Genomic DNA, 26,101 nt, shown 5'->3' on the forward strand with positions numbered 1-26,101 from the left:
GAGGAAATGGAAAAAAGGACAAACTACAGATTTCTTATGAAATGTTAAAGGATTCTCGTATCAAAAGGCAGTGAAAGTGGCCAAATCAGACTATTTGACTCTGATAGACAAAAATCATTATAATCCTAGAACCCTTTTTTAATACCATTAATGCTGTGTTAAACTATGTTGTCTGTGTGTATCCTACAGAGTCAGTAGCTATGTGTGAGTGGTTCTGCAAGTTTTTAATTAATAAGATATCTAAGATCAGACATACCACCATCAAATCGGTTGCTGTTGATCCTGCAGTGCATTTAAGATATACAGGTGTCCTTATTCAGTTTACACCTGTTTCTGTTTTAAATGAAATTGTTAATCAACTCAAACTATCTGTTTCAACCTTAGACATTATTCCCTCAAGGTTATTTAAACAAGTGTTCAATGTAACGGTCCAACACTTTTAAGTTTGAATAATAAATGGCTCGAGTTAGGGGTTGTTTCTTACTCTTTATAACATGCCTTTTGTAAAACCCAGACTTAAGAGGCCAAATTTAGATTCCTCTGATTTATCACACTTAGACCCATTTCTAATCTTCCATTTTTAGCAAAAATTTTAATCAACGCCAAAGTTTCTTGGTCATTACAACATTTTTTGAGAACGCTCTTTTAAACGTGTTTAATGAAATTCTTTCAGCTATGGACTCTGGAGATTCTGTACCACTGGTACTTTTAGACTTGAGCACTACTTTTGTACCTCTAGACCACAATGTTCTTCTGTCCCGCTTAGAACAGGTAGTAACCATTAGAGGTTCAGCCCTAAATTGGTCCCAGTCTTATCTTACGAGCAGGAGTTTCTCAGTTAATATGGGCAAATTTCACTCTTCTTCTGTACTTTTGACCTGTGGGGTCCCTCAAGGCACTATTCTAGCTCCCATGTTATTTGCCTTGTACATGCTTCCCCTCTGATCTATCTTTGATAGGTATGGTATAAGTTATCATTGTTATGCAGATGACACACAAATATATCTTCCTTTGAAACATAAGAATGGATTAGACCCGGTGGCCGCCTGCCTCTTGGATGTTAAAGGATGCCCCTAAATGAGTCTGAATGAGAGTAAAACAGAGATTGTGCTGTTTTCCCTGTTGATAAACACTGTATACCAAATCTAAATCTTAGTGTTATGGCACCTTATGTAAAGCCGTATGTGAAAAATCTAGGTGTGGTGTTGTAAAGTGTCTCAAAGCTTGATAGACAAGTCAGCCAAGTTGTGAAGTCAAGCTTCTATCAGTTGTGAACACTGTAAAAATTAAGTATTTTCTTTCTTTTACTAATTTTGAAAGAGTAATCCATGCTTTTATCACCACAAGGCTTGATTATATTACTCTCTTTATTTGGGGATCTGTCAATCTTTCTTAAACCGCCTTCAAGTGGTTCAAAATGTGGCTGACGGGAGCTCGAAAGTGTGAGTATATTATTCATGTCCTACAGTCTTTACATTGGCTACCTGTGCATTACAGGATTAATTATTTTAATTTGCTCTAATTTTTTAAGACTTTAAATGGTTTAGCACCCTCATACCTCTTTGATCTGTTGATAGACCACCAACCTGCAAGAGCACTAATTTAATTTTGTGGTTCCTAGGACCAGACTCAAGTCTAGGGGTGATGAAGCATTCGCTGTAGCCGCTCCGAGACTTTGGAATAGTCCTCCAACAGAAATCAGAACACCCCCTACACTATCCATTTTTATATAATAATATTCAGTTCAGGATGGCCACACATATTTATTTTAATAATGTATTAGGTTCAAATTTCAGGACTTATTAGACGCTTATAATAACTTTATAATGCTTTGTTAACAGATTATTATTAAAGTCATTATTATTTATAACTTTTTCCTTTTGTTTTAATACACACTGACTGTCAAAAAGTATGTGACGTGTGCTTATAATTTTTATGATAGGATGTTTGCTAATTTAAATTTAATCCCACTGGTCACAACAGTAAAGAAGGTTTTCATTTATAAAGCTCTAAAATGTTACTGATTGGTGGAAAAAATAAAGGGTCTCAATTAAATATGTGCAGTTTCACATTTTAGTGCAAATTGTCACATGACCAGACCAGTTTATTTCCTGTTTGCACCATGAGAAAATGATGACTGCATCGAAGCTCCAAAACTAAAGGTCAGTAGCATAACACAAAGATATGACAAAGATTTTCGGTACACATTATCTTTAAGGTGTCTAGTATTAATATATAAATTCACAATGATTTAGTTTTTGTTGAGTGTAAACATGTTGATGGCAACAATAGTGACTTGTGGGATACTAACAGTTTTTTTTTTTTCTTAGTATAACTATTCAGTTTTGTTTAAGTTTTTTTTTTTAAATGTATAATAGTAAACATAGAATGCGATGAAACTGTGTAAAATGAGTTAATAACTGGAATGTATACACATTACACCCATCACTATTGTGACCAACCCTAAAACACAGTTTTCCATAAAAAAATATTTGGATATTTTCATTAGTTTAAACCTGTTAATAAGCTTTTCGGTTTTCTGTCATCCAGTTTTAAAACACACAAGAAACTCCATATTTCTGATTCTGATCCGGGATCCATCACTGAGGACAGGCTCCTGGTTTTGCGTCTCGCCAGTTTCAAGTTCCTCGGGAAGAGATCCAGTCCGTACTTTACCACAGACCTCAGTCACCGTTACCGCAGCATCCGTCTAAACCTCCTTCAAATCCAGCCGTACACAGCACTTTACATCACTTTCTTCACCTAACACACCAAACCTTGACATTCTCCTTCAGTATATCAGTGATTATCTGCGGGGACCGAGCGGGATACAACCCTTTAACCGCGACTAGCAGCTTCGCTAATTCTCAGCAGAGGGTTTCTGCGTCAAGAAATGATGTGGACACCGAACCGCTGGTACGTTACCGCTTCCGTTCCGTGGTTTGTATAGTTTATTTTACCCCTCCAACGGCTAATTTCCTTCGCTAACGAGAGATGCCGTCCGTTGGATATTGATAAGCTGATTAAAATGGTTGAATGGCAGCCACGTATCTTTGCAGATGCGAAAGTCTCCGCTAGAGTTATCTCACAGCTTATTATTATAAACGAAGCCTGTGGGAATTCTGATATATCTGGAGTCTCATATACTGTGTTTCCTCAAGAACCGGAGCTCATTGATCCGAGATACAAACCTTTGTTAATCTAAGCGTGCTGTTCTGCTATTAAACACCTGTCTGCTCGAGTTTCAGTGATCAGGCTTTAGTTCAGGAGAACAGCAGCTGCTCATGATAACGTTACCTGATCAGGTGAGATGATGATGATGATGATGATGATGGGCGGCTGGCCCGGTGAAACACGACCTTGGGGACTTTTTGGGGAGATCAGAAAACCAAGGTCAGGTGGTGACTTTGCGGTGTGTCTTGTGGAGGCACTAGTATTTCCTTAAATTAAGTTGTTGTGACGAAACTGAGGTGGCTAGTTTGACTTCATTGTCAGTTTGGTTTGGTGTGCTGCTCTAGTTTAACTCTCTGTGATCCACAGTACAAGCAAAACTCAACACACCTGCTCTTTTAATAGAGTCCCTGGGTGTTTATTTGGTAATTAGTACTTGAATCCTATTTGAAAATAAACTATAATTATATACTAACCCTCATGGATTTCCAAACCAGGATGTTTCCTCTGTGCAACACAAAAGAATACATTTAGTATAATGTCCAGGCTGCTCTACACAATTAGAGTAATTGGGGGCTTTCAGGCTCCAAAAATATCATAAAAGCCAAATTAAAAATGACTCATATGATCGTATAGCCATGCACAGCTTCTGTGGGAACACAGTTAACGTTAAATAGGATAAACAGTATTATTTAACTAGTCTCCGCTTTCTTGACATGCAGTGACTTTTTATTATTTATATATTGAATTAGCTCTTATTTGTATATTTTTTATAACATGGTTTGATAACAAGGCAGAACTGTGTGTGGTCAGGTTACATTGCAATATAGTTAGTTGATAATATAAACTGTAATTTACTTTCTGCCAATCTTTTATTTCATAAGTGCATGATGTCGTTATAATTATGTAATTAAGGCTAATTTGGACCTCACGGCTATAGTCATTGCGGAAACAGTGTTCCTCAGTCATCTGTTCAGGTAAAGATGTGTCGATGTCGTGCCGCTTAACTATTAAAAGACTCTAACGGTTGTAAACTGACCCAGTGGCTGATTCTGCCAATTACAGACTCCTTTAATTATGCAGGAGGCTGGAGAGGACACCGTCTGTGTGGTCAGTCACTGCTTTATAGGGTCAGAAGTTGTATTTCTGTTCTTTTAGAGAAGTAAATCATTTCAGGAATCATTTATCAATCAGTATTTATCAATAAATTATGCATGCCATTCAATGAGTTGCTTATTTCTTATGGAGCCTGTCCTCCAACAAAAAACGACCATATAGGTCGTTTGTGCAAGCATTTATTACGACCTATATTTACGTTTTAAAGTTAAAAATAAAATAATGACAGTATCGCGTTGCGTCTGTCGTCATGAATTGACGTATAACGTCATTACCAATCAAAACGCACGTTTATTTAAATGCAATGTGTGGGCGTTTTACACCGATCTCACGGTATTTCCTACATTTTTTACTACTGTAGGTGGCTTATTCGTTCAAATGACCACACCTAACCTAATCCCACCCCTAAACCTAACCCTCACACAAATCATGCTAAATTATGATTTATTGAGCATATACATTTTCGTGCACGTCTGTTCCCTGGGATCGAACCCATGATAGCATGATTACATATCAAGGTATAACGCAATAATCTACTAACTGAGCTACACGAAACGCAAACCAGAGGGCAAATAAAATGGTACAAAACATTAATATGATAATGACCTTTTGCCGATAGGGGCGCAATTGTAGTATACGCTCTGATGGGTCGTATTTCAGGGATTTGGACAAACGACCTATACGAGCGTATTGGTTGGAGGACAGGTTGTTCTTATGTTTTCATAGTTGCTTATAGTTTTATATTCCTGCTTCTCATTTACATAGCTTTTTCTACTATATATAATAATGTAATATAGTACCCAGTAGTACGTGGTATAGCTTTCTATTTTTGCTGCTCGTGTTCATATGCTCATCTAACCTAACAGTGTGTATCTTATAAATGCTAATTCCTTGTGCGTCTTAAGTAAATCCATTGTATTTGGCAAGAAATGTGATTCTGATTCTGCAATACAAAAGATGTTTTGAAAAATGTGTGTATAATGAAAGTCAATGGGGTCTGAAACAAAATTAGAACACAAAGACTTAAAAAAAAGAACACTTTTTAGAAATATTTTCTTCTGTGTTCCACAGGATTTTGAAACACCTTTTTTTGTATATCTTTATTTGAATTTTAGTGTTTTTATGTGCTTGTTTATGTGTGTTTGTTTTTTTTTAATTAATATTTACTAAAGAGTTAGTTGTAGTAATTTTAGTACTTCAACTTAAACTTTGAATTCACGTTAGAGAAAGAGAGTAAACGTGCGGTCACATTTAGCGTTTCTTACAGGTGAAATGTAGTTTGTGTCAAGCAGGTCGCACCAGATCACAGGACTGTTTAACAGAAAGTTGATTGCTTTGAGCGTTACTTCTGTGTGACCTGGGCTTCTTACATCTCTATGCTGCTGACAATAGACACTGGACCTTTTTTGTTGATGAATTTCACTAAAAATTTTATGTTAACTATGTAACTACTATTCAGGATTTTAACTCAAATTGTAATTTTTGGGTGAACTTTGCCTTTAATACTTATGGTTGGGGGGGGGTTTTGTCACTCCCCTACACGTACTGTATATTAGCAATAACAGAGAGTGTTGTGTTAGCAAACAGCACTATTTAGTGTGCTGTGTGTGCGTGTTTTTAAGCTAAACAGCAGTGGTTTTTGTAAGTGGGCTACAGTAGTACTCTGGCCGTCCCACACTCAATGTTGAGGTGGGGGTGTTTCACTTAAAAGAAGCTACATCCTGATCAATAAGAGTAATGAGTTTTATCTCCAGTGCGCTGTGTGTTCGTCTGAGTGTGTGTGTGTGTGTGTGTTGTGTGCTGACTCGCTCTAATCCCGAGTTTTCATAGAAGCGCTTGATTCTTCCTGTATCTTGGCTGGTGTCTTTCACGGGACATTATCCTGCTTTACAGAGGGCTGGACTGAGCCGGGTTCAGCAGGTTGATTAGTGCGTCCATCTGTTCACTGTCTGCTTTGTGTTTACTGGAGTTTTTAACATGCTTTGCTATGAAGTCCTCAGACAGGTTGAAACAGTACGATAAGAAAAGCTCTGTACTCTGCCCACTTGCTGTTTTTTTGGGAAAAAATGGAAGGTAGAAGACTAAATAATGTGTTTCACAGCAAATGCTGTTTTTTTTTTCTTTCTAAATTTTATTATATTTAAAATATAATGCACAAATACAATTCACACTTTAAGAAATATCATATAGCATATTGAATATCGCTGTTGCTGGAGCATGTTATTTTTTATTTTTTTGCAGTAAACTGAAAGCCAATGGAAAAATCTTATAGTGTTTTTGGTGAGGGAACCAGGATGATGTCACTGCAGCGCTCTATTCCAACTGTCCTTAAAGGTCCCCATGAAATCAAAACAAAAATAATGTTTTTTGGTTTTTAGTATGCATATGTTAGCCTTAAGGTTATCTTTTAGAAAGTGTGCTCCAGAACTGACAAAATTCTCATTTAGATGAAGTAAGCATTTAAAACTTCTGCCAGTGTGAATGAGCGATGTCATGACATCACCCCTGGCTTTTTCATAAGATTTTCTGTCCAATTAATTGCTTTCTATTATCTGAAGTGTCCTGTCGCCCACACTATGAATCGATGCTGAAGCTGCGGCTGAAATCAGCCACTTGTTCACAGAAACATTGTTCACGAAACCTCTCGGACCCATTTTAATTCTACACAGAATGACATATTTTATAGCGATATGGATAAGATTAGAAGAAGAGATGGTTGAACAAACAGCACTGATGAGTAGAAGAGATAACACAGATGCCATTCACCAGTATATTACACACAAACTACACATCCTCAGCACAATTACGCTCACCGTTTTGCTTTAGTAAGTTTCATATTGAATCTATGAGACTATCCAATACGGCTTTACCAAGTTCAATGGCTCGGCCGGAGCTGATAAAAATAAAATGCTATTTAAGAAAGAGGTGGAGCTGCTCGATACATCCTGCGCTGTCTTCCTGTTTCTTTTAAAAAAAGGCACTTCAGGGTATCTTTTAGTCACATGACATCTTTTTGTGAGAAACAATGAAATTTCTCATGCAGAGCTTTCTCTCTTATGAAGTTTTATGGGCCTCTTTTATGACACTATTTTTCATATTTGGTGCATGTGTAGGTGACTATATGAAGACAGAATTTCCATTTTTGGGTAAACAAACCCTTTAAACTACTTTGGAGGACCCTGAGCTCCTCAAGCAGTCAGCTATGTACAAACTGAAGATGGGAATCATAGCTGCCATAGGGGCGAATCCAAAGGAGAATCCAAAACCCTAAGAGGACCACAAAGCTCTCTACTGCTCAAGAACAGACTTCCTAACTGACAGGAAACTGCGTGAGGCTGAGATGGCACACACCAGCGCTGGAACTTCTTTGTCTCCTGACATAAACGTCTGCACCTCCGTCGACCCCTCTGTTAAGTTTGCAGATGACACAGCGCTGATTGGCCTCATAAGCTACGGTGACTAATCTGCGTGCAGACAGGAGGAACAGCTGGTGAGCTAAAGAAACATAACTGCCTGGAACTGATCAAAAGATGGTGGAGATAATAGACTTAAAACCACAGCTCCCCTCAACATCATCGACTTCAGAGGAAGTGCTTAGGAAACAGTTCTTAGAAACACAGTGGAAGGCACAATTTAGAAATAATTGATCAAAAATGAAAATGTACTTTGTGTGACATTCTTTCATTTGGGGAACACAAAAGATGTTGAGCAGTATTATCACATTGTTGTTTCCCATATGGTGAAAGGACAAAGTGACCTCGAGCTGACAGGCTCCAGAAAGCACCATGACAGAATTATATAAGTGGTCCATAAATTGTGCTCTATATTTAAACCTGAGAAGTCTGTGATGAACGGAATGATGTTTGGTTTTTATTCATTGAAAATTTCCACATACGTGCTTCCACATGCTGAAAACATTGCATGTTGTGAGCCAGTCATTGTGTGATTAAAATCTTGTGTGTTGTGAGCCAGTCACCAGTGTGATAAAAACAAAGGGTCTCTTTCACTAAGCATATTATGTATGCACACATTTTTATGAAACCTGCGTACAAACGCTTTCACGAACAAATATATATAATAAATATATACAGTATATATAATATACTGTATAAACTATATATAAGCTGTATGTTTCATTATATACGTTAAATATGTTAATATATGTATGTACATGGCGTGTTATTTAGAATATTTCAAATTCACTAGCATTAGGATGAGATTAAGAACAAATTTATGTGCGGACGCAAGTGTTGTGAATTAGGCAGAAAAGTTTTCATGAGAAAATTCAAATGTACATATAAATATGAATAATCTATGCAAATGTGTGTATAAATACAAATAATTTATGCAATTATTAAGTGAAAGACCCACAGCAAGACATCTATTTTCTTTCAAGGATAAAAGTCAAACAGGTGATATAAGGAAATGATTTAGAGATATTTTGTAACAAGCATTATTATTTGTTGAAAAGGAAACAGTCATTGGCTACAGTTGATGGTTTTTCAGGTCTTTACACTGCAAGAAGCAATTTAGAACAATAAAAAAAGAGACGCGCACAAAAACATTTCGTCCCCAGGCAGTGTCCCCTGTGAACAACTGAACTACATATCTGCTGAAGAACATCTTTAATCATTAGAAATATGCTGTTGAAATTCAGAATCTGAAACAAATGCTACTTAGGCTGATTATTTTAATGATTTCAAATATTACAGTAACAAGTGAAGGAGTGCAGGTGAAAAAATACCATTTATTTTTTTTATTTATATTTTTATTTATTTATTATGGGGGCATGAGCAATTTGTGTACAATACTTTAGACAAGCTACATGTGACTTAATCTTAAAAAGACTGACTTTAATACTCTAAGTAACAAAGAACTACACGACCCAAAATCCTGATTAGAAATTCACCAATCATTGATTCTGCTGAAATAAACACCAAAATAGTCCTTATCTGTGAATCCATTAAAATAAATGGGGTCACACTTTAGTTTAGGGCACAGATCTCACTATTGACTAACTGTGTATTTGGTGTAATCCAATGTGTTTCTGTGGTTTAAGGTACAAAACACATTATTTTCCACATAATATACGTTTATTGTAGCTCCTCTATGCCACTCCTTCTGAAACACGTACAATTTTACAATTCCCATTGTTCTGTAAAGAGAGGTGTGCTCTTACTATACTGTGACTCCGGCGCGACTAGAGAAAACCAATAAAACCCATTACAAACGAGGCATTTGTTGCATCCAGTGTGGACATAATTACTGATAATAATTATTTATACTGTCCTTTTACGTGTTTAGTTGTGTATTGTGCAGCATAAACATAAAAACATGTCATCAGTGGCAAAGTCTTTAAATCTGTAAATTAGGGTTGGGTACAGAACTTTTCCCACCAAATTGCTCCGGTACTACCGAGTACTGATTCACGTTAAATCAATCGGTGCCAAATTTCGTTACATACACTACAGAGAGAGAGAAAGAGAGACCTGTGACGTGATGTCACCCCTTCAGCTCCGTCAAACAACACACAATGTGAAATGTTATGAAGTATGGTTACTTTTCCAGGACCATATGGTAATTGTGGCAGTTTATTGCGGAATTAATTTTCAAAACCTTGAGATGATTTCTTGATTTTACAAATTCCTTATTATTTCAAACCAGTGAACCTGTTTGGATTTAAATAAAATGCACATTAAATCTGTTTTTTAATTATTAATTTTATTCTGTTGAACTGGAAATAGAAGTTGTGACTGTCATGCGTATTGAGTCCTGTACTGTTGATCGTCACCAGTGCTGACTCACAGTGACATTTATGAGGTCTTAAATGACTGGAACTCGCAGTGAAGCTGATCTGTACACAGTATGGGGGCACGTGGGCCCCTCACAGACCTCGCACCAAATGTGACCTAGTCATTGTGTTGGTTTGCTCAGTACAATAATCTAGCAGGCACAGTTGAGTACAACAACATTCTTCAAGTACAAAGGTCTTCATCAGTCTCCATTGTTGCTGAGGCCAGTTTACGGAAAACCTGTATGCTAACATGTGAGATAAATGGAAGAACGAACCTATTTCCGTTAGCAGTGTCAGTCAGGTGGGGGAAGGTTTTCCCGTTATTCCAAGCTGGGAGGATTGTGCTGAGTCAAGGGAAATCTATATCAGATGCTTTGAAAGACTTTATAAATGTTACTGATGCACTGAATGAAAATGGAATATTGAGACATTTTCATTTTTGGAATGGGTTGGAGATTAAGTAATTCTAATCAAACCAATCAAAAAATGTATACCAATCCATTTATTTTAACATAATTTTTTTTCATATCCATAACTTAATGTCACGTTCGCGACCACTCTCACACACCATATTCAGGAAAACAGATGTATTTTTTTTACTTTCATAACTTGAATTATATGGACATTTTAACTGCATTCTAAGCTTCATGAGGCAGTAATTGCATTAGACTCTCAAGATGTGTATTTTTTTTTTTTTTTTTTTTTTTTTTAGTGACTTGATATTGTTAGCTTGCATATCATTAAAACAATGAAGACTATTCATACTCTCTGCAATTTCCACCAAAATAAAACCTAGGTTTAACCCTTGAAAGTGCATAAATGAAGTCACAAGTATTTTAATTAATACTAATACAATTATTATGAAATATCCTTTTAATTTTATGTGCAGTTGTATAGCAATGTTAATATGACTCTGTCTTACAGTCATTTATAATACATTTTCTTATTTTTTATTTAATCACACTCACAACTGTCAATACCAAAGAGTCCCGGACAACAGGGATGTTGTGGAAATTTGTCCCTGTGGGATTGAAAATGACAACAGTAGTATTCAGGACACTTTCAGTTAAAAGCCACCACTCACTTTTACATGTTTAAATTTATTCAGAACTAGTTCTAATCCGATTTGCAAATTAATGTTGTGTTAGCTGATTCATTTTAAACCACTCGATCTCAAAGTCTCAGACTCATCAGTCACAAATGGCTCACAGTCTGAACCCTCATTAGCAATGTTTCCATCCAATCAATTTTGTTCTCTTTGACTCATTGGATGCAATCTGTGCTTTATTTGCGAATGTTTTATGCAATATCCCAGTTTTGCACATAAGTTAACATAGCTATTATTGAATTAACATCTGACTAAACTGTCATTACCTTTGATTGTATCCAATCTGAAACTGAGAGCCATTACTGTGTAATGTTGTAAAGTCTTATTACAATCTGAGAAATGAGAGGAAATTAAATGCTTCAGAATCGCATGCCTGATAATAAAAAAAACAAACTCACGAAGCAGCTCCTTAGGAGCAACCGAAGATGAAATGCTTCTAGAGAAGCTCCTGAGAAAGATTTCATAAAAAAATAAAATAAATAAATATTCATTGTTGCAGTGCAGAACCTGGTTGGGCCCCAGGAATACTAAGAGCTAATCTCACAGGATACACTCCTGAATTACACCACCCAATTCACAGGACAGTCCTGGGACATTAATATTTAACATTTACTGTGAATCCAGTGTGAGATATTGTACTAGCTACCTGTGCTGCTCTTGGTAACATATTAAGATAAGGCAACAAATTGTGAGGGTTTATCTTGGGTTACTATTAAGGACTTCTGTTTAGTGCGTTGCCTAATTACCATTTTTGTTGCACTGTTGCATTAATTATAGGTTAGGTGGCTGTCTGCTTGTGGAGATGGGCTGTGTCAGATGTAACTGAATACCTGTATGTTTAAGAAGGAACTTTGTGTTGGTTCAGTTTGATGGAGAGGTCAGTTGCTTACAGGTCTGTTTCTTACAAATATGATGTAAATGCTACAGTCCTCTTCCTAAAAGTACATGTAGGGGGCTGAGATATCTTTCCCCCTTTTTATAAATGTAAATGCGTGTGCAGTGTTGTGGAGGGGTGGTGGTGCTGAGCTCAGTTACTGTCTGATTAGGTACATAACCACATCTTGGTTTGAGATCGACTTTATAGTTGTTGGGCCCAAACTCCAGACATGCTAACAGAGAGCGCTTGCAGGTCACAAACCTGTTTGACCCATGCTAAGGCCAGCAAGAGGGTGGTCTTGAGTGACATGGTCTGTAGGTCAGCCGTTTGATGCGGTTAGGTTAGTGTTTACCTGTTCAGTGTGATGTGATGTTTAAGGTCCTCAATAACATAGTAGTCCAATTTCACTTGCATTTTTCAAGACAATCGAAAAGGCTTAAAAAAACTAAGTGGATATTACTGAGGTATTTTATGTTGTAGAATAAAACATCAAAATATCTTGAGCTCATGTTAATCGCAGACCTTATTTCAAGCATTTCAGACACCAAAAGGATGTTAAGGACTTAAGGATGTTGGACCTAGTACTGTTAAAATGCTTACTCATTTCCCGGTTTTTGCCTGTAAAATATCCTTCCATAGGGCCCTATGTAATCTTTTATTTTTAACCCAAAATCTGTATTATGTTTTTTGTTTTTTGGACTCCTTTTTAAAGGGTTAGTTCACCCCCCAAAAATGAAAATTTGCCCACTTCTAAGCGCTTGAATGGGAGTTGAATGGGGCACACATCCTTAATGAAAAGTGCCTCACACGGCTCCGAGGGGTGAATAAAGGTCTCTTCATGTAGCGAATCCATGTGTTTTTTGTAAGAAAAATATCCATATTTAAAATATTATAAATACTTTTTCTCACTTCTGTTTTTATGTCATGTGAGCAAACTGTTCTAAGCAGATGATAAACCCAGTTTCCTCTTAGCTTATATCGAAATCCATTCTTCTATACAAATCCTTGTTTTGTTTTTGTAATTGGTGACAGGCGTTTTGTTTTTCCGTCTTTCCTCTGTGCTTCCGTGTTCATCACTAATCACCATTATGTGCGATTGCGTATATCCTACGTCTTCTGCCCAGAGCGGTTTGTATGTTCGACAGTCAGCGGAAGTGATAAAAAAGTATAGTACAGTACCATATTTGTTTTAATACCGAGTACCCAGTCAACCCGGTTCTTGATGGGCTACCTGAAAAGTGCGGAGATGTACTTTCTTCATAAAAACACTGAGACATGGTGACATCAAAATGAGGAAACATCCAACTAAGATCAAATGAAAGCATGCAAGTTTCATTGTATTTCCCATACATTGATTTATTTGTGGCGGTCTGCCACAATATCAAATCTGACCACTACAAATAGATTTTCCATTACATTAGCAATGCACGAGTCAAAGTCAAAACCCTGTGCGGGTCTATTTATATCCCTGTATTTCTGAAGAAAACCAACGTTCTTCAGAAAATTATGAATGTCATTTTAATTTCATCTTGCGTGTAATGCTTGAGCAGCGTTTGTGAGCGCAGGCTCAGCGCTTATCTGATTACAGCCGTTACCGGGGAAACACTCTCTTGTGCACTCTACAAACTCCTCCTACTGGGTCATTCTCACGAAACTGTTGAAACGCCATGTCACTAGTGATTTTAGATATTAAACATGCAATTTAGTAATATATAAAAACACCATAATAAAGACAATACTGTTCTCTACCTTGCACAAAGAGTAATTTCAACATAGGAATTAATTATTTTTGCATTTTATTGCGTTTTCTGCTGAAATTCTCATTACCGCAATGCGTCCAGCTGTATCTTAACTTATAGTATGTTGTAATTTAAACAAATTACAATAAAAATATTCTGAAAAAAGTAAATGGATATTCTTCTATAATTTTTCACATGACAGAAAAATGAGAGATTGAATATTCATGTACAATAATAATGATACAATAGTGGAAATATAAAGTGTCCATGACTAATGTTCTCATCCTCCGCAATATTTTTTGGGGGTCATTTATGCACATAAATTTTTTTAAAATATAAATCTTGATTTTAAATTAAGCAACACATGAGGCAGAACCTTCAAAATACCAACAAGGTAGGCAGATATCTTCATATTGTTCCAGTTAAAAGTGTAAAATTCTCTTGTCAGAACGTCTACACGACAAATTGATTATCATCACCGAAACGGGTAGTTTTCCACATTTAGAAAAATATTAGATTACAAATTTTCTATGAAAATATACTTCATTAATGCCTGATTATATACACTGAGTAAAAAATTTGCTAAATCATCATGGTTTCTCTGTTGTTAGCAAAACATGCTAAGACACCTCATCCTCCGCAACACCATTTTCACTCTCCGCAACAATTTAAGGCCAGTTGCGGTAGAGAGAACCTCTTTTTCGGTAATGAGAATTTAATCATACAGACTATTTTTAAATGTATAAAATTAGTTATTAAATTAAATATTATTTAATAACAAAACAAAAAAGCTTAAGCAAAGGCTCAGGTGACCAATTTCAGAGAAAACGTTTATACCAACCCACCAAACCCCAGGAAGGAGAGAGACATTGTGGGTTAGAGGTTACAGCAGGAGTAGTTATCAAAAATTGTTGGGAAGCCTACACAAATGTTGGTGCATCTATCATTATGAGGACTTTCTATAAGTGTAATGATTTTTATACTGAGAAACAGAACTTTGTGTGTGTGTGTGTGTGTGTGTGTGTGTGTGTGTGTGTGTTTGTGTGTGTGTGTGTGTGTGTGTGCGCACTGCTGTGTGTGCACTTTGGATGGGTTAAATGCAGAGCACAAATTCTGAGTATGGGTCACCATACTTGGCTGTATGTCATATTGGAATAATTTCTAAAGGATCATTTGACACTGAAACCTGGAGTAATGATGCTGAAAATTCAGCTTTGTCACCACAGAAATAAAATTCTGGTTTAAAGTATATTAAAAGATAACCATCACTTTATCATAATATTACTGTTTTTACTGTAGTTCTGATCAAATAAATGCAGCCTTGATGAGCAGAAGAGGCTTTAAAAAACTTTTATAATTTTTTATTATTGATGCTAAACTTTTGAATGGCAGTGTATTTAAATATGAAAAAATGCAGTAGTTTTAAATTCTAATTAAAAAACAATTATTATAGAATGGTTAGGGTCAAATTGAATGAGAACATCTTTAAGGAAAAAAGATAAATATATTGTGAATCATCTTTTTAGGAATGAGCGATTTTGGAAAAACTTTAGGTAAACACTTGGGTGTACTCTTTACCAGAACCAACTTTTTCAGTAGAAAGAAGAAAATCCACTTGAGTTATCAAAGACTACATTCCCACTGTCAATGACAATTAATAAATAGTTATTACATAATTATATGATTATTACATAAAATATAAAATAAAATAAGAAACATTATTTTGTAATAATGTATTGTGAATATTTTTTTTATAATAAAACTAAAATTACAAAACTAATATTAGTCTTGTTTGTTTTCTAACATTGCACTATTAAGTATTTATTTTTGTGGAAAACCACAGGGTCCCCTTTAAACAGCTTCTCTTAAAACTTATTCATAAAGCAGCTGTGACAGAATTTTACTAAGGAATGGGGAGAAATCTTAAGCTAAGAAAAAGTGTGAGGACGACCTTTTTGGTATGGATGATGTCAGCATGATTACTAACTACACCCACAGTGATTGGCTGATAAGGGATGGGTATCTGTCAGTTATTTTATAATAGAAATATTGTAGAATGAGATATCATGTTGCCATAATCAAATAAAGATTTCAAAATAAAAATGTTGCAATATTCAAATAAAGTTTGAAATAGAGTGTCACTAATTAAACAAGCATATGTTCAGCTAATTGTCAGCCTCTACATGTCTGCATCTTATAAATAATTGTTATATGTATAAGCAGCCTTTTAATTAACAGACTAGAATTATTATGGCTGATATGACAGTAAGATTTAGTACAAAGGTAAAATAAATCCAAACTGGATTGCTGTGGAAACAGCCATTTTAGGATTGTGTATGATTTGGTCTTGATTTAGCTGTCCTCTTGACTACCACTAACTTTTCACAGATTTAAGAGCTGATTTTTACATAAAAACACTTTATGAAGTACTTGAAGAAGAGTCAAAGAGTCCTAAAGATGTGGAGTTAGGAGCAACATTTAGTTTCACTTAAAATATTTTGTGAAAATGGCCCCTGGTGTTTTTACCCTATGTTATCTAGTTGTGAAGCACTGCAAAATAATTTATGCCAATATTATCTAATTTATTTTCTACATTAAATATTATTTGTTTGACTATACCACATACTTAATATGCCTATTATCATTACCGAAATCATGAACCTCATTTCCGTAACATATGTATCATTACCGCAACATGCATTCTTTTAAGATTTATTTAAGAAATTGAAAAATAGTAGTCTGCTTTTAAATGTATGTGCAGAATCGATACATTATGTTCTTTCAGGTTTGCCACATCATTTTGAAAATATTTCAGTTTTTAATGAAAAAATTAATAAAAATGGGTTGCAAAATGCAGACGGTGTTGCGGTAATGAGAGAAATAATTGAAAAACACATAAAAATGTTATTATAAAAATATATTTTATACCAAAGTTTCAAGTAACTGTGCATGACTGTTAATAAACCATTTTAAAAAATGTGAAAATCTATTATTGTTCCCCATGGCACTGGACTTTTCAGAGTGTTACGGTAATGAGATTTTTAACTACATGTTTTGGAAAATATGTTCAAAAAATTGTTAAATTGTCAGTAAAACTTATTTCAATTTATGGTCACCGACACTTCAGACCTGGCTCTTAATGCTTTAAAAGAAAATTTGTTGATACAAACATTTTTTTAAATGTCATATATGAAATCTTTGAAACTACGATTTCGTGAGAATCACCCTACTGGCAGAGAACGAATTTGCATATATATGCCGCCACAAATACAGTGTGAGTCTGTTTTGTTTTGAATTTTATTAAATATTTAATTGGAATGACAGATTGAAATGACACTGTTATTAGAGTAGTTAATCGTTAGCATAAGTGCGGCCAACGCTAATATAATGAGCATTAGAATTAATAGTTAAGTTTCATTATTAACTATTTAATGTTCCTATAACTTTTATCAGGGTAAAAAAAAAAACATGATGATATTTACTATTTTTGCACAGCAGAGCCATTTAAATGAATTTTGAATCTAAAATATGCGTGCTAGAGAATGTACTAATGGTTAACGTGCCATTTTAAGCGAACTTAGTTGTTATTCTTGGCTTTAAAATTTAAAAGCCCTTTTAAATTAAATATGTACACAGTTTGGATTAAATGGAAGTATAGTCAAATTTTTTAATTAGGATGTCTTAGTGGGTTTTTTTGGTACCGAAATTGGTAACAAGAACCGTGGATTTTCACTGGTACTGGTACCGAATACTGAAATTTTGGTACCGGGACAATACTAGTGTTTAGTAAACATAACCTTGCCAAACTGCCCCATTCATCCACACAGAGACATGCAGAACATGAACAATGCATATTCAAAATGTTTTTTTATTTTTTATTTCAGGGTGTAAGAAATCTAGCCAGTAGGAAATATTCAGGAAACCTGCTTGCTAACGGTCATTGTTTTTGCAGTTTATGGTTACGTTAGTGGTGATAAGTCTACCAGAGAGCTACTAATTATACATATAAATGGACCACTTCTCTTTTTTCCTTCCACTTTCCATACTACTGCCTACAGTTCTCATCTTTTTTCTTCCTCTTTGTGTTTTTGTGTGAAGAGGACCTAAGTATTTTATGCTGTGCTAATGTACAGTGACAGAGCTGGAGCAACTTCTTCATTTGTCATCAGCTGTTCTGGGCTAATGTGCATTGTGTCCTTGTTTAGCATAATCTACTTCATAAAAACATTCCTGCTGGCCTCCATCGCTCACTTCTCTTCTGATTCACAGTGGAATATTCCAGTGGAACAGGCTGGTCCTCTCTGAGATAATGGAGCATTCTGGCCTTGAATCTAGTGTTTGCTGCTTTGACCTGCTTGAACAGCATATGCTACTCAGATCCAGAGCAACTAAATAGCACAAAACTGTAAAATATTTGCTTCTTTTTTGTTTATATTGTTTTATATTGGATTCGAAGTATGTACAGATGTGTGGTTACTCCAAAATCTTGATGTTTCACATTATAAATGGAGATAGTTGTTTACATCTGAATAGTTCAAATAATAGTTTTGCACTATAATAATGAATAAACTGAAGCAAACTGACATGGATGTGATTTGATTAAAAGAGATATACTTTGATATTATTTTCAGGGCCTATATTTTGTTTTGGAAAATGGGGAGTTTGAGAGGGGAGTTAGGGTATTTTTTTTTTTTACATTTGTTAACTTAAATAATCCAACCTACAGTATATATTTCGTCACCCAGGGTATTTGTGTTTTACTATTTATAATGTTGTTGATTCATATTTATATTGTGAGGAAGATACTTAAAAAAAACTTTCTAACTCTGATTTGAATTTATTTTAACTAATAAAGACAAGTGAACAGTCAGTGATAAAATAAGAATAGATTGATGACAAGTAATGGCACAAAAATACAATAACAAGATACAAATAAAATGAACTGTGCTTTAAGTTTTTCATATAGGTTTACAGTAATATTCAGGTACAGAAATACCACATAAGCAGAATAATCTATTTAACTTTAAGATAACTGGTTATTCTTATTCTATGTATAAATAAACTTCAATGACAGAGTAGCAGGTGTATTTTGTTGTTTCTTTAAGACCTCATGCACAGATCAAACTGCTACACGTTTTGTTTCTCAACTGTTTACATTAACTTAATAGCCTGTATAACAACAATGTTTAGTATAAATCAACTGTTTACATGAATATTCATCAAGATGGGCACTTTGACATATTTTTATATGTATTTAGCTGTTTATGCGCAAAGGTGTGCACTCTCAGACGTGTGCATCTCTATGTGCGCACGCTTTTTGTGCGTGATTGTGCGGCATCTCATAGAAAGGACCTCACATTACAGAGAGCACAAGAACTGAATTAAGCACTTGAATGTTTAAAATTATAAGACTCAAAAGCACGTGGAAAATGATACATTCCACCATCTGTCCAAGCGGCAACCTTCCACTCCCTCTCTTGAACCCAACACGGAAGTGACTAAAACTTTAATTAATTTACTGGCCGCTAGAAGCTGGCTGCAAAAGGGAGTCAGTCCCATAGACTCCCCATGTTAAAATGCCCAACTTTACAGCAGAAAAAAACATGTTTACAGCCTGGTGCAAAAAATGTTTTTGGTCTATATAGCTAATTTTACCCTTCATGACAACTGTGAGGGGAGTGATTTTTTTTTTAATAACTCATCCGTTTAAATTATATTAAGCCTTAAAGTTCTGCATAATTAAGGGTGTGGCCACTTGAATGACAGGTGAATTGCCACTGCCGTCACCGCTGTCAAGCTAGGTGGGCATGGTTTCAGCAACCAGCTCCCACCTTTTGCTATTTTTCGTTTATCCATAAGTGATGCTTGGTGACGCTCTGCCAAAATGGCAACGGCCGCCTCCGCCCACATTTGGCTTTTTATAAACGCTCTTCGGAAACCAATGGGTGACATCACGGACATACGTCCAAGTTTTTATACAGTCTATGCATCTGTCGCAAGCGTCTTTCTGCGAGACTGCGGGAATCAGTAGAGTTATGTGCAATTCTGCGCCAAAATTCAAGCCCTGATTTTGTTGGTTATTTTTTACAAAAATCCAAATTTGTGAATAAAGCAGCATTTATGAGTGCAGCGCTGTTTTATGTACAGCGTTACCAGGTAAACAGCTATTTTACCACTCCAAAAATTGCACCTAATGCCGAAGAATGAATTTGCATTTTCATTAAGAACAGTGCCAAAAGACCAACAAGTGGGCGGGAAATATGTTTCATGTTGACGTCAAGATGAAACAGCTTGGGTTTTGTTTTAAAAATGACTTGTTTCAATGATTCAGAGTAGACTCTTTCTTTGAGAGACAATAAATGTATATGTTGTACTTTCAGATTTAAAACTTTGCAAGATGTTTTCATTTACTTAGAGCTGTATTACACACTGTAAGAAAGGTCATTTTCAAAAATCCATAATGGGGCATTTTAAAACCACAATTAAATGGCAGGTTTTCTACAGCTTTTACTCAGGAGCAAAAAATCTGTCTTTAAACTTGAAAGAAATTTATCATGATAATTATCGATGTTGACTGAACATTATTAACCATCCTTACTAGAACAAATCCTTAATTTGTAGTCACAATATATATTTTTTCTTCTGCATGTCATTGGTGAAACTTTGTGTATTTGAGAGCAAATAGATATCAATATTGACGCATGGTTTCAACATCATGGTAAATATAACTATTTCACCTTCACTCTCAATCTTGAGGTGTTGGAGCCGACCGATATGTGTTTTAGGGCTGATGCCGATACAGATTGTTACATATCAAGTAGACCGATAACCGATATATTTCTGGTGTAAAGAGAACAAGGGCTCTGACAAACAGTTTCTTTAATTACTTTTAAATTATCAGCAAATCGGTTTATAAAATTACTGATACAGCAGAAAAATGCTTAATATCGTTGCAGATAATCAGCCAAACCGATAATGGTCGACCCCTATAGAAGTGTTAAAGCTGAGAAGGTGAGTAAGAGTAAAAATAAACACTGAGACCTGCTTCATTAACTGCAGACAACCTTACTGGACCGTCTCCAGAGAGTCTGCTGCTACTATATCAGCTGTGTTTCACACGTTCACACTGACTGCTTGTGTGTGTGTGTGTGTCGCTGATGGAGAAATTTCTTCTCACTTGAGTAAACTGTGACAAGACCTAAAAGAAAAGAGAAAAATACATCAATTAACAAGTTTGTGCTTCAAATTCAGTATATCAGTCAACATTGAGATGTTAGTTGAGCTCAGATCAGGTTTCATTTGTCAGAGTATGAAGTAGGGATGCACGATAATATCGGCACAACATCGGTATCGGCCGATAAAAGCTTAAAATGACCATTATCGGTATCGGCCGATATGAATATTTCTGCCGATGAGCCAAACCGATATTCTCCAAGTGAAATAATTGACCTGTTTTTCAGATGTGAATGTCTGTCTACATTTGTAAAATAATAAATTTATGGTAGAATCAGTACAGAAGAGATACATGGATTTCTCTTCAGTAAAATTAAAGTTTAAATATATCAGTATATATTTGTAAATATATCAGTATATATTTGTATATATATCGATATTGGTATCGGCATCGGCCAAAATTATTTAGAAAATATCGGCATATCGAATATCGGCCAAAATCCAATATCGTGCATCCCTAGTATGAAGCAGTTGTGGAGGGAAAATGGCCAAAAAGTTGCCGATAGAGACATTAGCTCTTCATGTAGCGATTCTAGCTTCCGATGCGTGTTTCCCCACGTATCCCCAAGGCTCCCACGGCTCGGTTAATGTGCTGGAGGAGGGGTGGAAGCCCTTCAATTATAGATGTGTGTGTTCATGCAGTGTTTGTGTTCCCCCAGTGTGCTTGCTAAGCATGTTTGTGTTAGGAAGGCCAATACAGATGTATCCTGTTATCTCACTTGTAACTGTGCCCACTATTGAAACTGCTTTTCTTAAACTGTCTCACACAACTGTAGCGCCAGATCATCAGGATGAGTGTGTGTGTGTTCCTTTGGGTCTAATTAAGCTGGTCAGAGCATCTCTACACTGCATGACTAATCAATCCTGCTGCTGGAAGACACATGTAGAGACTGTAACATGTACAGTAGGACACACAATCACACTCATGGTTACACCGTACTTACAGGGTGTCCAAAATAACATACATTATACTTTCCTCAAAAAACTTGCACATTTGAACAGTGCATTTCATGTAGCTATAGCACATACAAGCTTAGGTTTGCCAGCTCCAATTATAACAACTGAAACACTTCCTCCAGGAGCACTTGACTAAATATCATTTTAACAGGAAGTAAGCTTCAGTGTATGTGTATATTTAAATATAAAAAACTGTACTTATAGATAATATTAATGAAATAAAAGCCCACCGAAGTATACTTGAAGACAGCACACTTTCATGACCATTTCTTAAAAATACTTAAGTAAGTAATTAAGTAATAATGTCTTGCTATGACTAACCGCAAAAGTCTATTTAAATATAAATCCTGCATGTTCTGCGTGATTTTGTAAATGAATGGCGCAGACGTAGGTTTCACTTTTTACACATATGAGGTTTTATTAACAAAGTTCGGGAGGAGCACGATCAGATAATCATCCAATTTGGCACAGGTGCATCTCGTTTAGCTAATCATCTTAACTAGCACACAAGCATATATATTTCCAGTCTTCCTACCTCCTGTCCCACAACAGTTTTTCTGCATCCCTCCTCCACCCCAACTCCTCACTTCTAATCTATTTATCCCAAATTAGGGATAGGGGGAGTTATTTGGGGTCGGGCTATGCTTCGGGCCCAAACCCCTCCTCCAGGACAGCACGCCAAAATATGCCCACTATTCGCTTTTAGATTAAATATAAGGGTGATCTCGTGAAATAATGTTACTGAAGTGTGTGACGCTCGCTGTGATTTCAGCGTCTACCGTCTCAGAAAAACATAGCCTACTACTATGTTTTTAATTAATTAGATTTGCTTTTTGACAATGCCTGAATCGGATCCAGAGATGATAGCTATTCTTTCCCAGGCCGCCGTGAGGGTAGGGCTAGAGTGGAAATCTCCACCGCATCCCAAGACCTCAAGGCGGGATGATTGGTTTCTCAAGGTGGCTCGCGCTGGTTCTCAGCACCCTGCCCCGGTGCCTTTCTTCCCAGAAGTGCATGACGAGCTCACCAGCTCGTGGACGGCACCTTTTACTGTCAGAAACCGGCCGGTGGGCTCCTCCTCCATCACCACCGGTGATGCGGTGCAGCGAAGGGGTATTAGGCGATTCCCCCAGTGGAGTGGGCGGTAGTGATGCTATTAAGTCCACCTCCTGCTGGTGGGGAGACCCGGTGCTTCCTTCCCGGGCCTGTAAGCATTCGTCTGGTCTAAACGGCAGTGCCTATATGGCTTGTGGCTTGGACAGGCCTGCAGCTGCCTAGAGTTCCCACTCAGACCTGGTTCCTCGAACTAGTGCTCCTCATTACACCCCCTCCTTGGCCCATTCCTCTGAGGAGGGATCTACTGACTCAGAGATGGGCCACCGTTTGGCACCAACGTCCAGACCTTTGGAAACTCCATGTCTGGTCCCTGGACAGGACACAGAGGTTCTAGGTGCCCTACCCCAGGAGTTGGTGAACACCATCACTTCAGTGATAGCACCGTCTACGAGACATTGTTTTTTTGTATATTACATTCTTTAAGAATATTACATTCAGTATATTCTTAAAGTATGTTATTTCTGTAATAGGTATATTAATGTTTAGAAAAAATGCTTTGCACTTATATTCTGTCATTGGAATTTGGTCTGTTAAGAACACTAATAATTTTATTTATAAGTCAGTTTGGACTACAATATCTGCTAAAATATTATTTCTGGCATAAATTATTGCTTTTTAGTGATAATGCTACACTTATGTATTATGTTGCATCTTGATATTGCATTTTAAAAATGTCAATGAATAAAAAATTCAAAAAGACTTATAAGTCTGTCAGGAACTCGTGAGTTATTAATGTATGCCACAATTTGTGTTACATGGGATTTAAGTGAGTGTAAACAGTTTTTTTTTTCTTCAGTTAAATATACAATTTTAAACAAAGTTTGTTGTACTAAATTTTAATTAAAAAAAGGAAAAAAAGAGAAAGAACATTCTACTAAAATATCATAGTTTTTTTTTGTTTAGTATGTAGGTTGGGGCACAGGTCTGTTAAAACTATTGTTAATAAAATCACTAAGTTGAACTGGAATCCGAACCTCTATCATTAAATTCCTTGTGATCCTCAACCCTAGTGAAGCCTGTAACTCAAGGACTGTTGTACGGTCCATAGAGTGATGCTTAATGACACTGACAAGGCGAAATACATAATGATCCTTGCTCGATGCTCACTGGACAGTTTCCCTGATCAATGATCATCCAATTTCCAATCTCTAGTGTTATTCATAATCCATGCATTTTATTGCTGTGGCCGTATGAACTGGCTTTGAGGAGACAAGATGTGCTGCTTGATTTGTCAATAAGAAAGACAGAAAAGGCCAATACGCTGGAAGGAAAAAAAGCATACATAAGAAAAATGGCTTTTGACTGCTTTTATAGCTGGAAATGTCAACATGAAATGAAAATGAACATTATTTAATATTCAAGGAATAACATTTAAAAAAAAAAAAATACAATTGGCTTTATAAATGTAATTTACGGGTAATTGATATCACCAAGCCTTTTTAAATGTATTTTATTTTAAATGCATTTTATGATTCCATATTATAATTGTCTCTAAAGAGACTGAATACAGTGTTACATTAAATGTTTTCAATACTTCTCTCATATTTCGTAATCGTTGTATCAAGTGATTACGACATTAAGTTTTTAGTGAACTGAAACAGTGACCACAGAGCCAGTATGAAAACTGAACCATGAGAAATTAGACATCTTCACACTGCTAAAGATCTCTCTCTGACTTCCGTCATCATGTTTCTAATTCTCACAGTTTGTGTTTCAGGTGAAAGTGCTCAGTAGTTTGGCTGCACAAGGATTCACTGGTCATGCTGTGCTTTGGAGGGACAAGAAGAGACGCTAAATAAGAAAGGACGAGAGAGTCGAGAGAAGAGACAGTATTCAGCAGCCGCTATCATGTCTCGTCATCAAAGCCGAGCCACCAGCCTGGAGGAGAAGGGAGCCACGCCCATCCACAAGAGCTCCACCCCCTCACACAAGAGCTCCACCCCCACTCACAAAAGTGCATCCTCTTCCTCCTCATCTCAGAGAGACAGTCGACAAGTAAGACCTGACAGAGTTTGTGCTACATCTTCAGAGTCGTTCAAGAAATGATTTTCAGATTATGTTTGTCCATGTGGATTAACAATCAAACCAACCATCTCCAAGATGAATCAAGACAATACATTTCAAGTGGGAGTTAACAATTCATCTAGGCACTGAAAATAGTTTGGTTCACATTGTCTTATATATACACACAAGCTCACAGGTGTATTTTTAAAATGTAATGATATGTTTATGATGATGATGTCATCTTAGTAACCTTAGACTAATAAGAGCTAGCAGACATCTTGAAATCACATAACAAGCTGAATAATACACAATTTATTCTTTCTTACTCCACTTATATCCAGCATTTTCACTAAAAGAATAAAATATTTAATTATTTGTTTTGCATTAAATAAAAAAGCTACAAAATATAACACAGCTAATGTGAGAGCGGTTGACTCGCACTGACCGATCAACACAGATGAATACTGATTAATACACTTCAGATGAACCTCACCTCTCTGTCAGCTGTTACCATGGTGACAGTGGGAGGAGAATGATAGTTGTCATTAATGGAAACTAACTAGCGATGTTTGCTAATGCAGCTGTCTTCGTTCTGATTCATACTTCAAGTTCATTTTATTAAGTACACTCGTTAAGTATCGTTCAAGCATATTTTTCTAAGTGTAAATAAAAATCAGTGTATAAATCAAGTTTACAAAATCATTGGTCTAGCATGTAAGTTTACTCTCTCAGTAGTTCTTGAGACTAAATTGGCCCACGTTTTAGTTTTTTAGTTTATGAACGTGCACTTTTAAAGCTGCAGTTGGTAACTTTTGATGCTCTAGTGGTTAATAAACAGAACTGCTTGCGTCTTGCGGAAGAACATCGTAGCCGGAACTACTTCTCTCTGTTTATGTCTATGAAGAATCACAAAGGTACTGGGTTACTCCGCCGCGGTACCCCCGAAGCAATCTATAATAGTCCGAATATAAACACTTATTATAGGT

At 36.1% G+C, this 26,101-nt stretch overlaps 1 protein-coding gene across 7 annotated transcripts in view; it reads left to right on the plus strand.

Moving 5' to 3' along the window:
• The first annotated feature begins 2,103 nt into the window (after positions 1-2,103).
• The window catches only part of LOC113108939 (oxysterol-binding protein-related protein 6-like), a 60,457-nt gene continuing 36,459 nt past the window's right edge, over positions 2,104-26,101 (plus strand). For all 7 annotated transcript variants that reach the window (XM_026272367.1, XM_026272369.1, XM_026272372.1 and 4 more), the window contains exons 1-3: positions 2,104-2,162; positions 2,551-2,916; positions 24,829-25,106. In XM_026272367.1, coding sequence (XP_026128152.1) covers positions 24,960-25,106 — 147 coding nt within the window. In that variant the 5' untranslated portion in view covers positions 2,104-2,162; positions 2,551-2,916; positions 24,829-24,959. The remainder of the gene's footprint in view (positions 2,163-2,550; positions 2,917-24,828; positions 25,107-26,101) is intronic.

Source organism: Carassius auratus, chromosome 9, assembly GCF_003368295.1.
Source record: "Carassius auratus strain Wakin chromosome 9, ASM336829v1, whole genome shotgun sequence".
Taxonomy (NCBI): domain Eukaryota; kingdom Metazoa; phylum Chordata; class Actinopteri; order Cypriniformes; family Cyprinidae; genus Carassius; species Carassius auratus.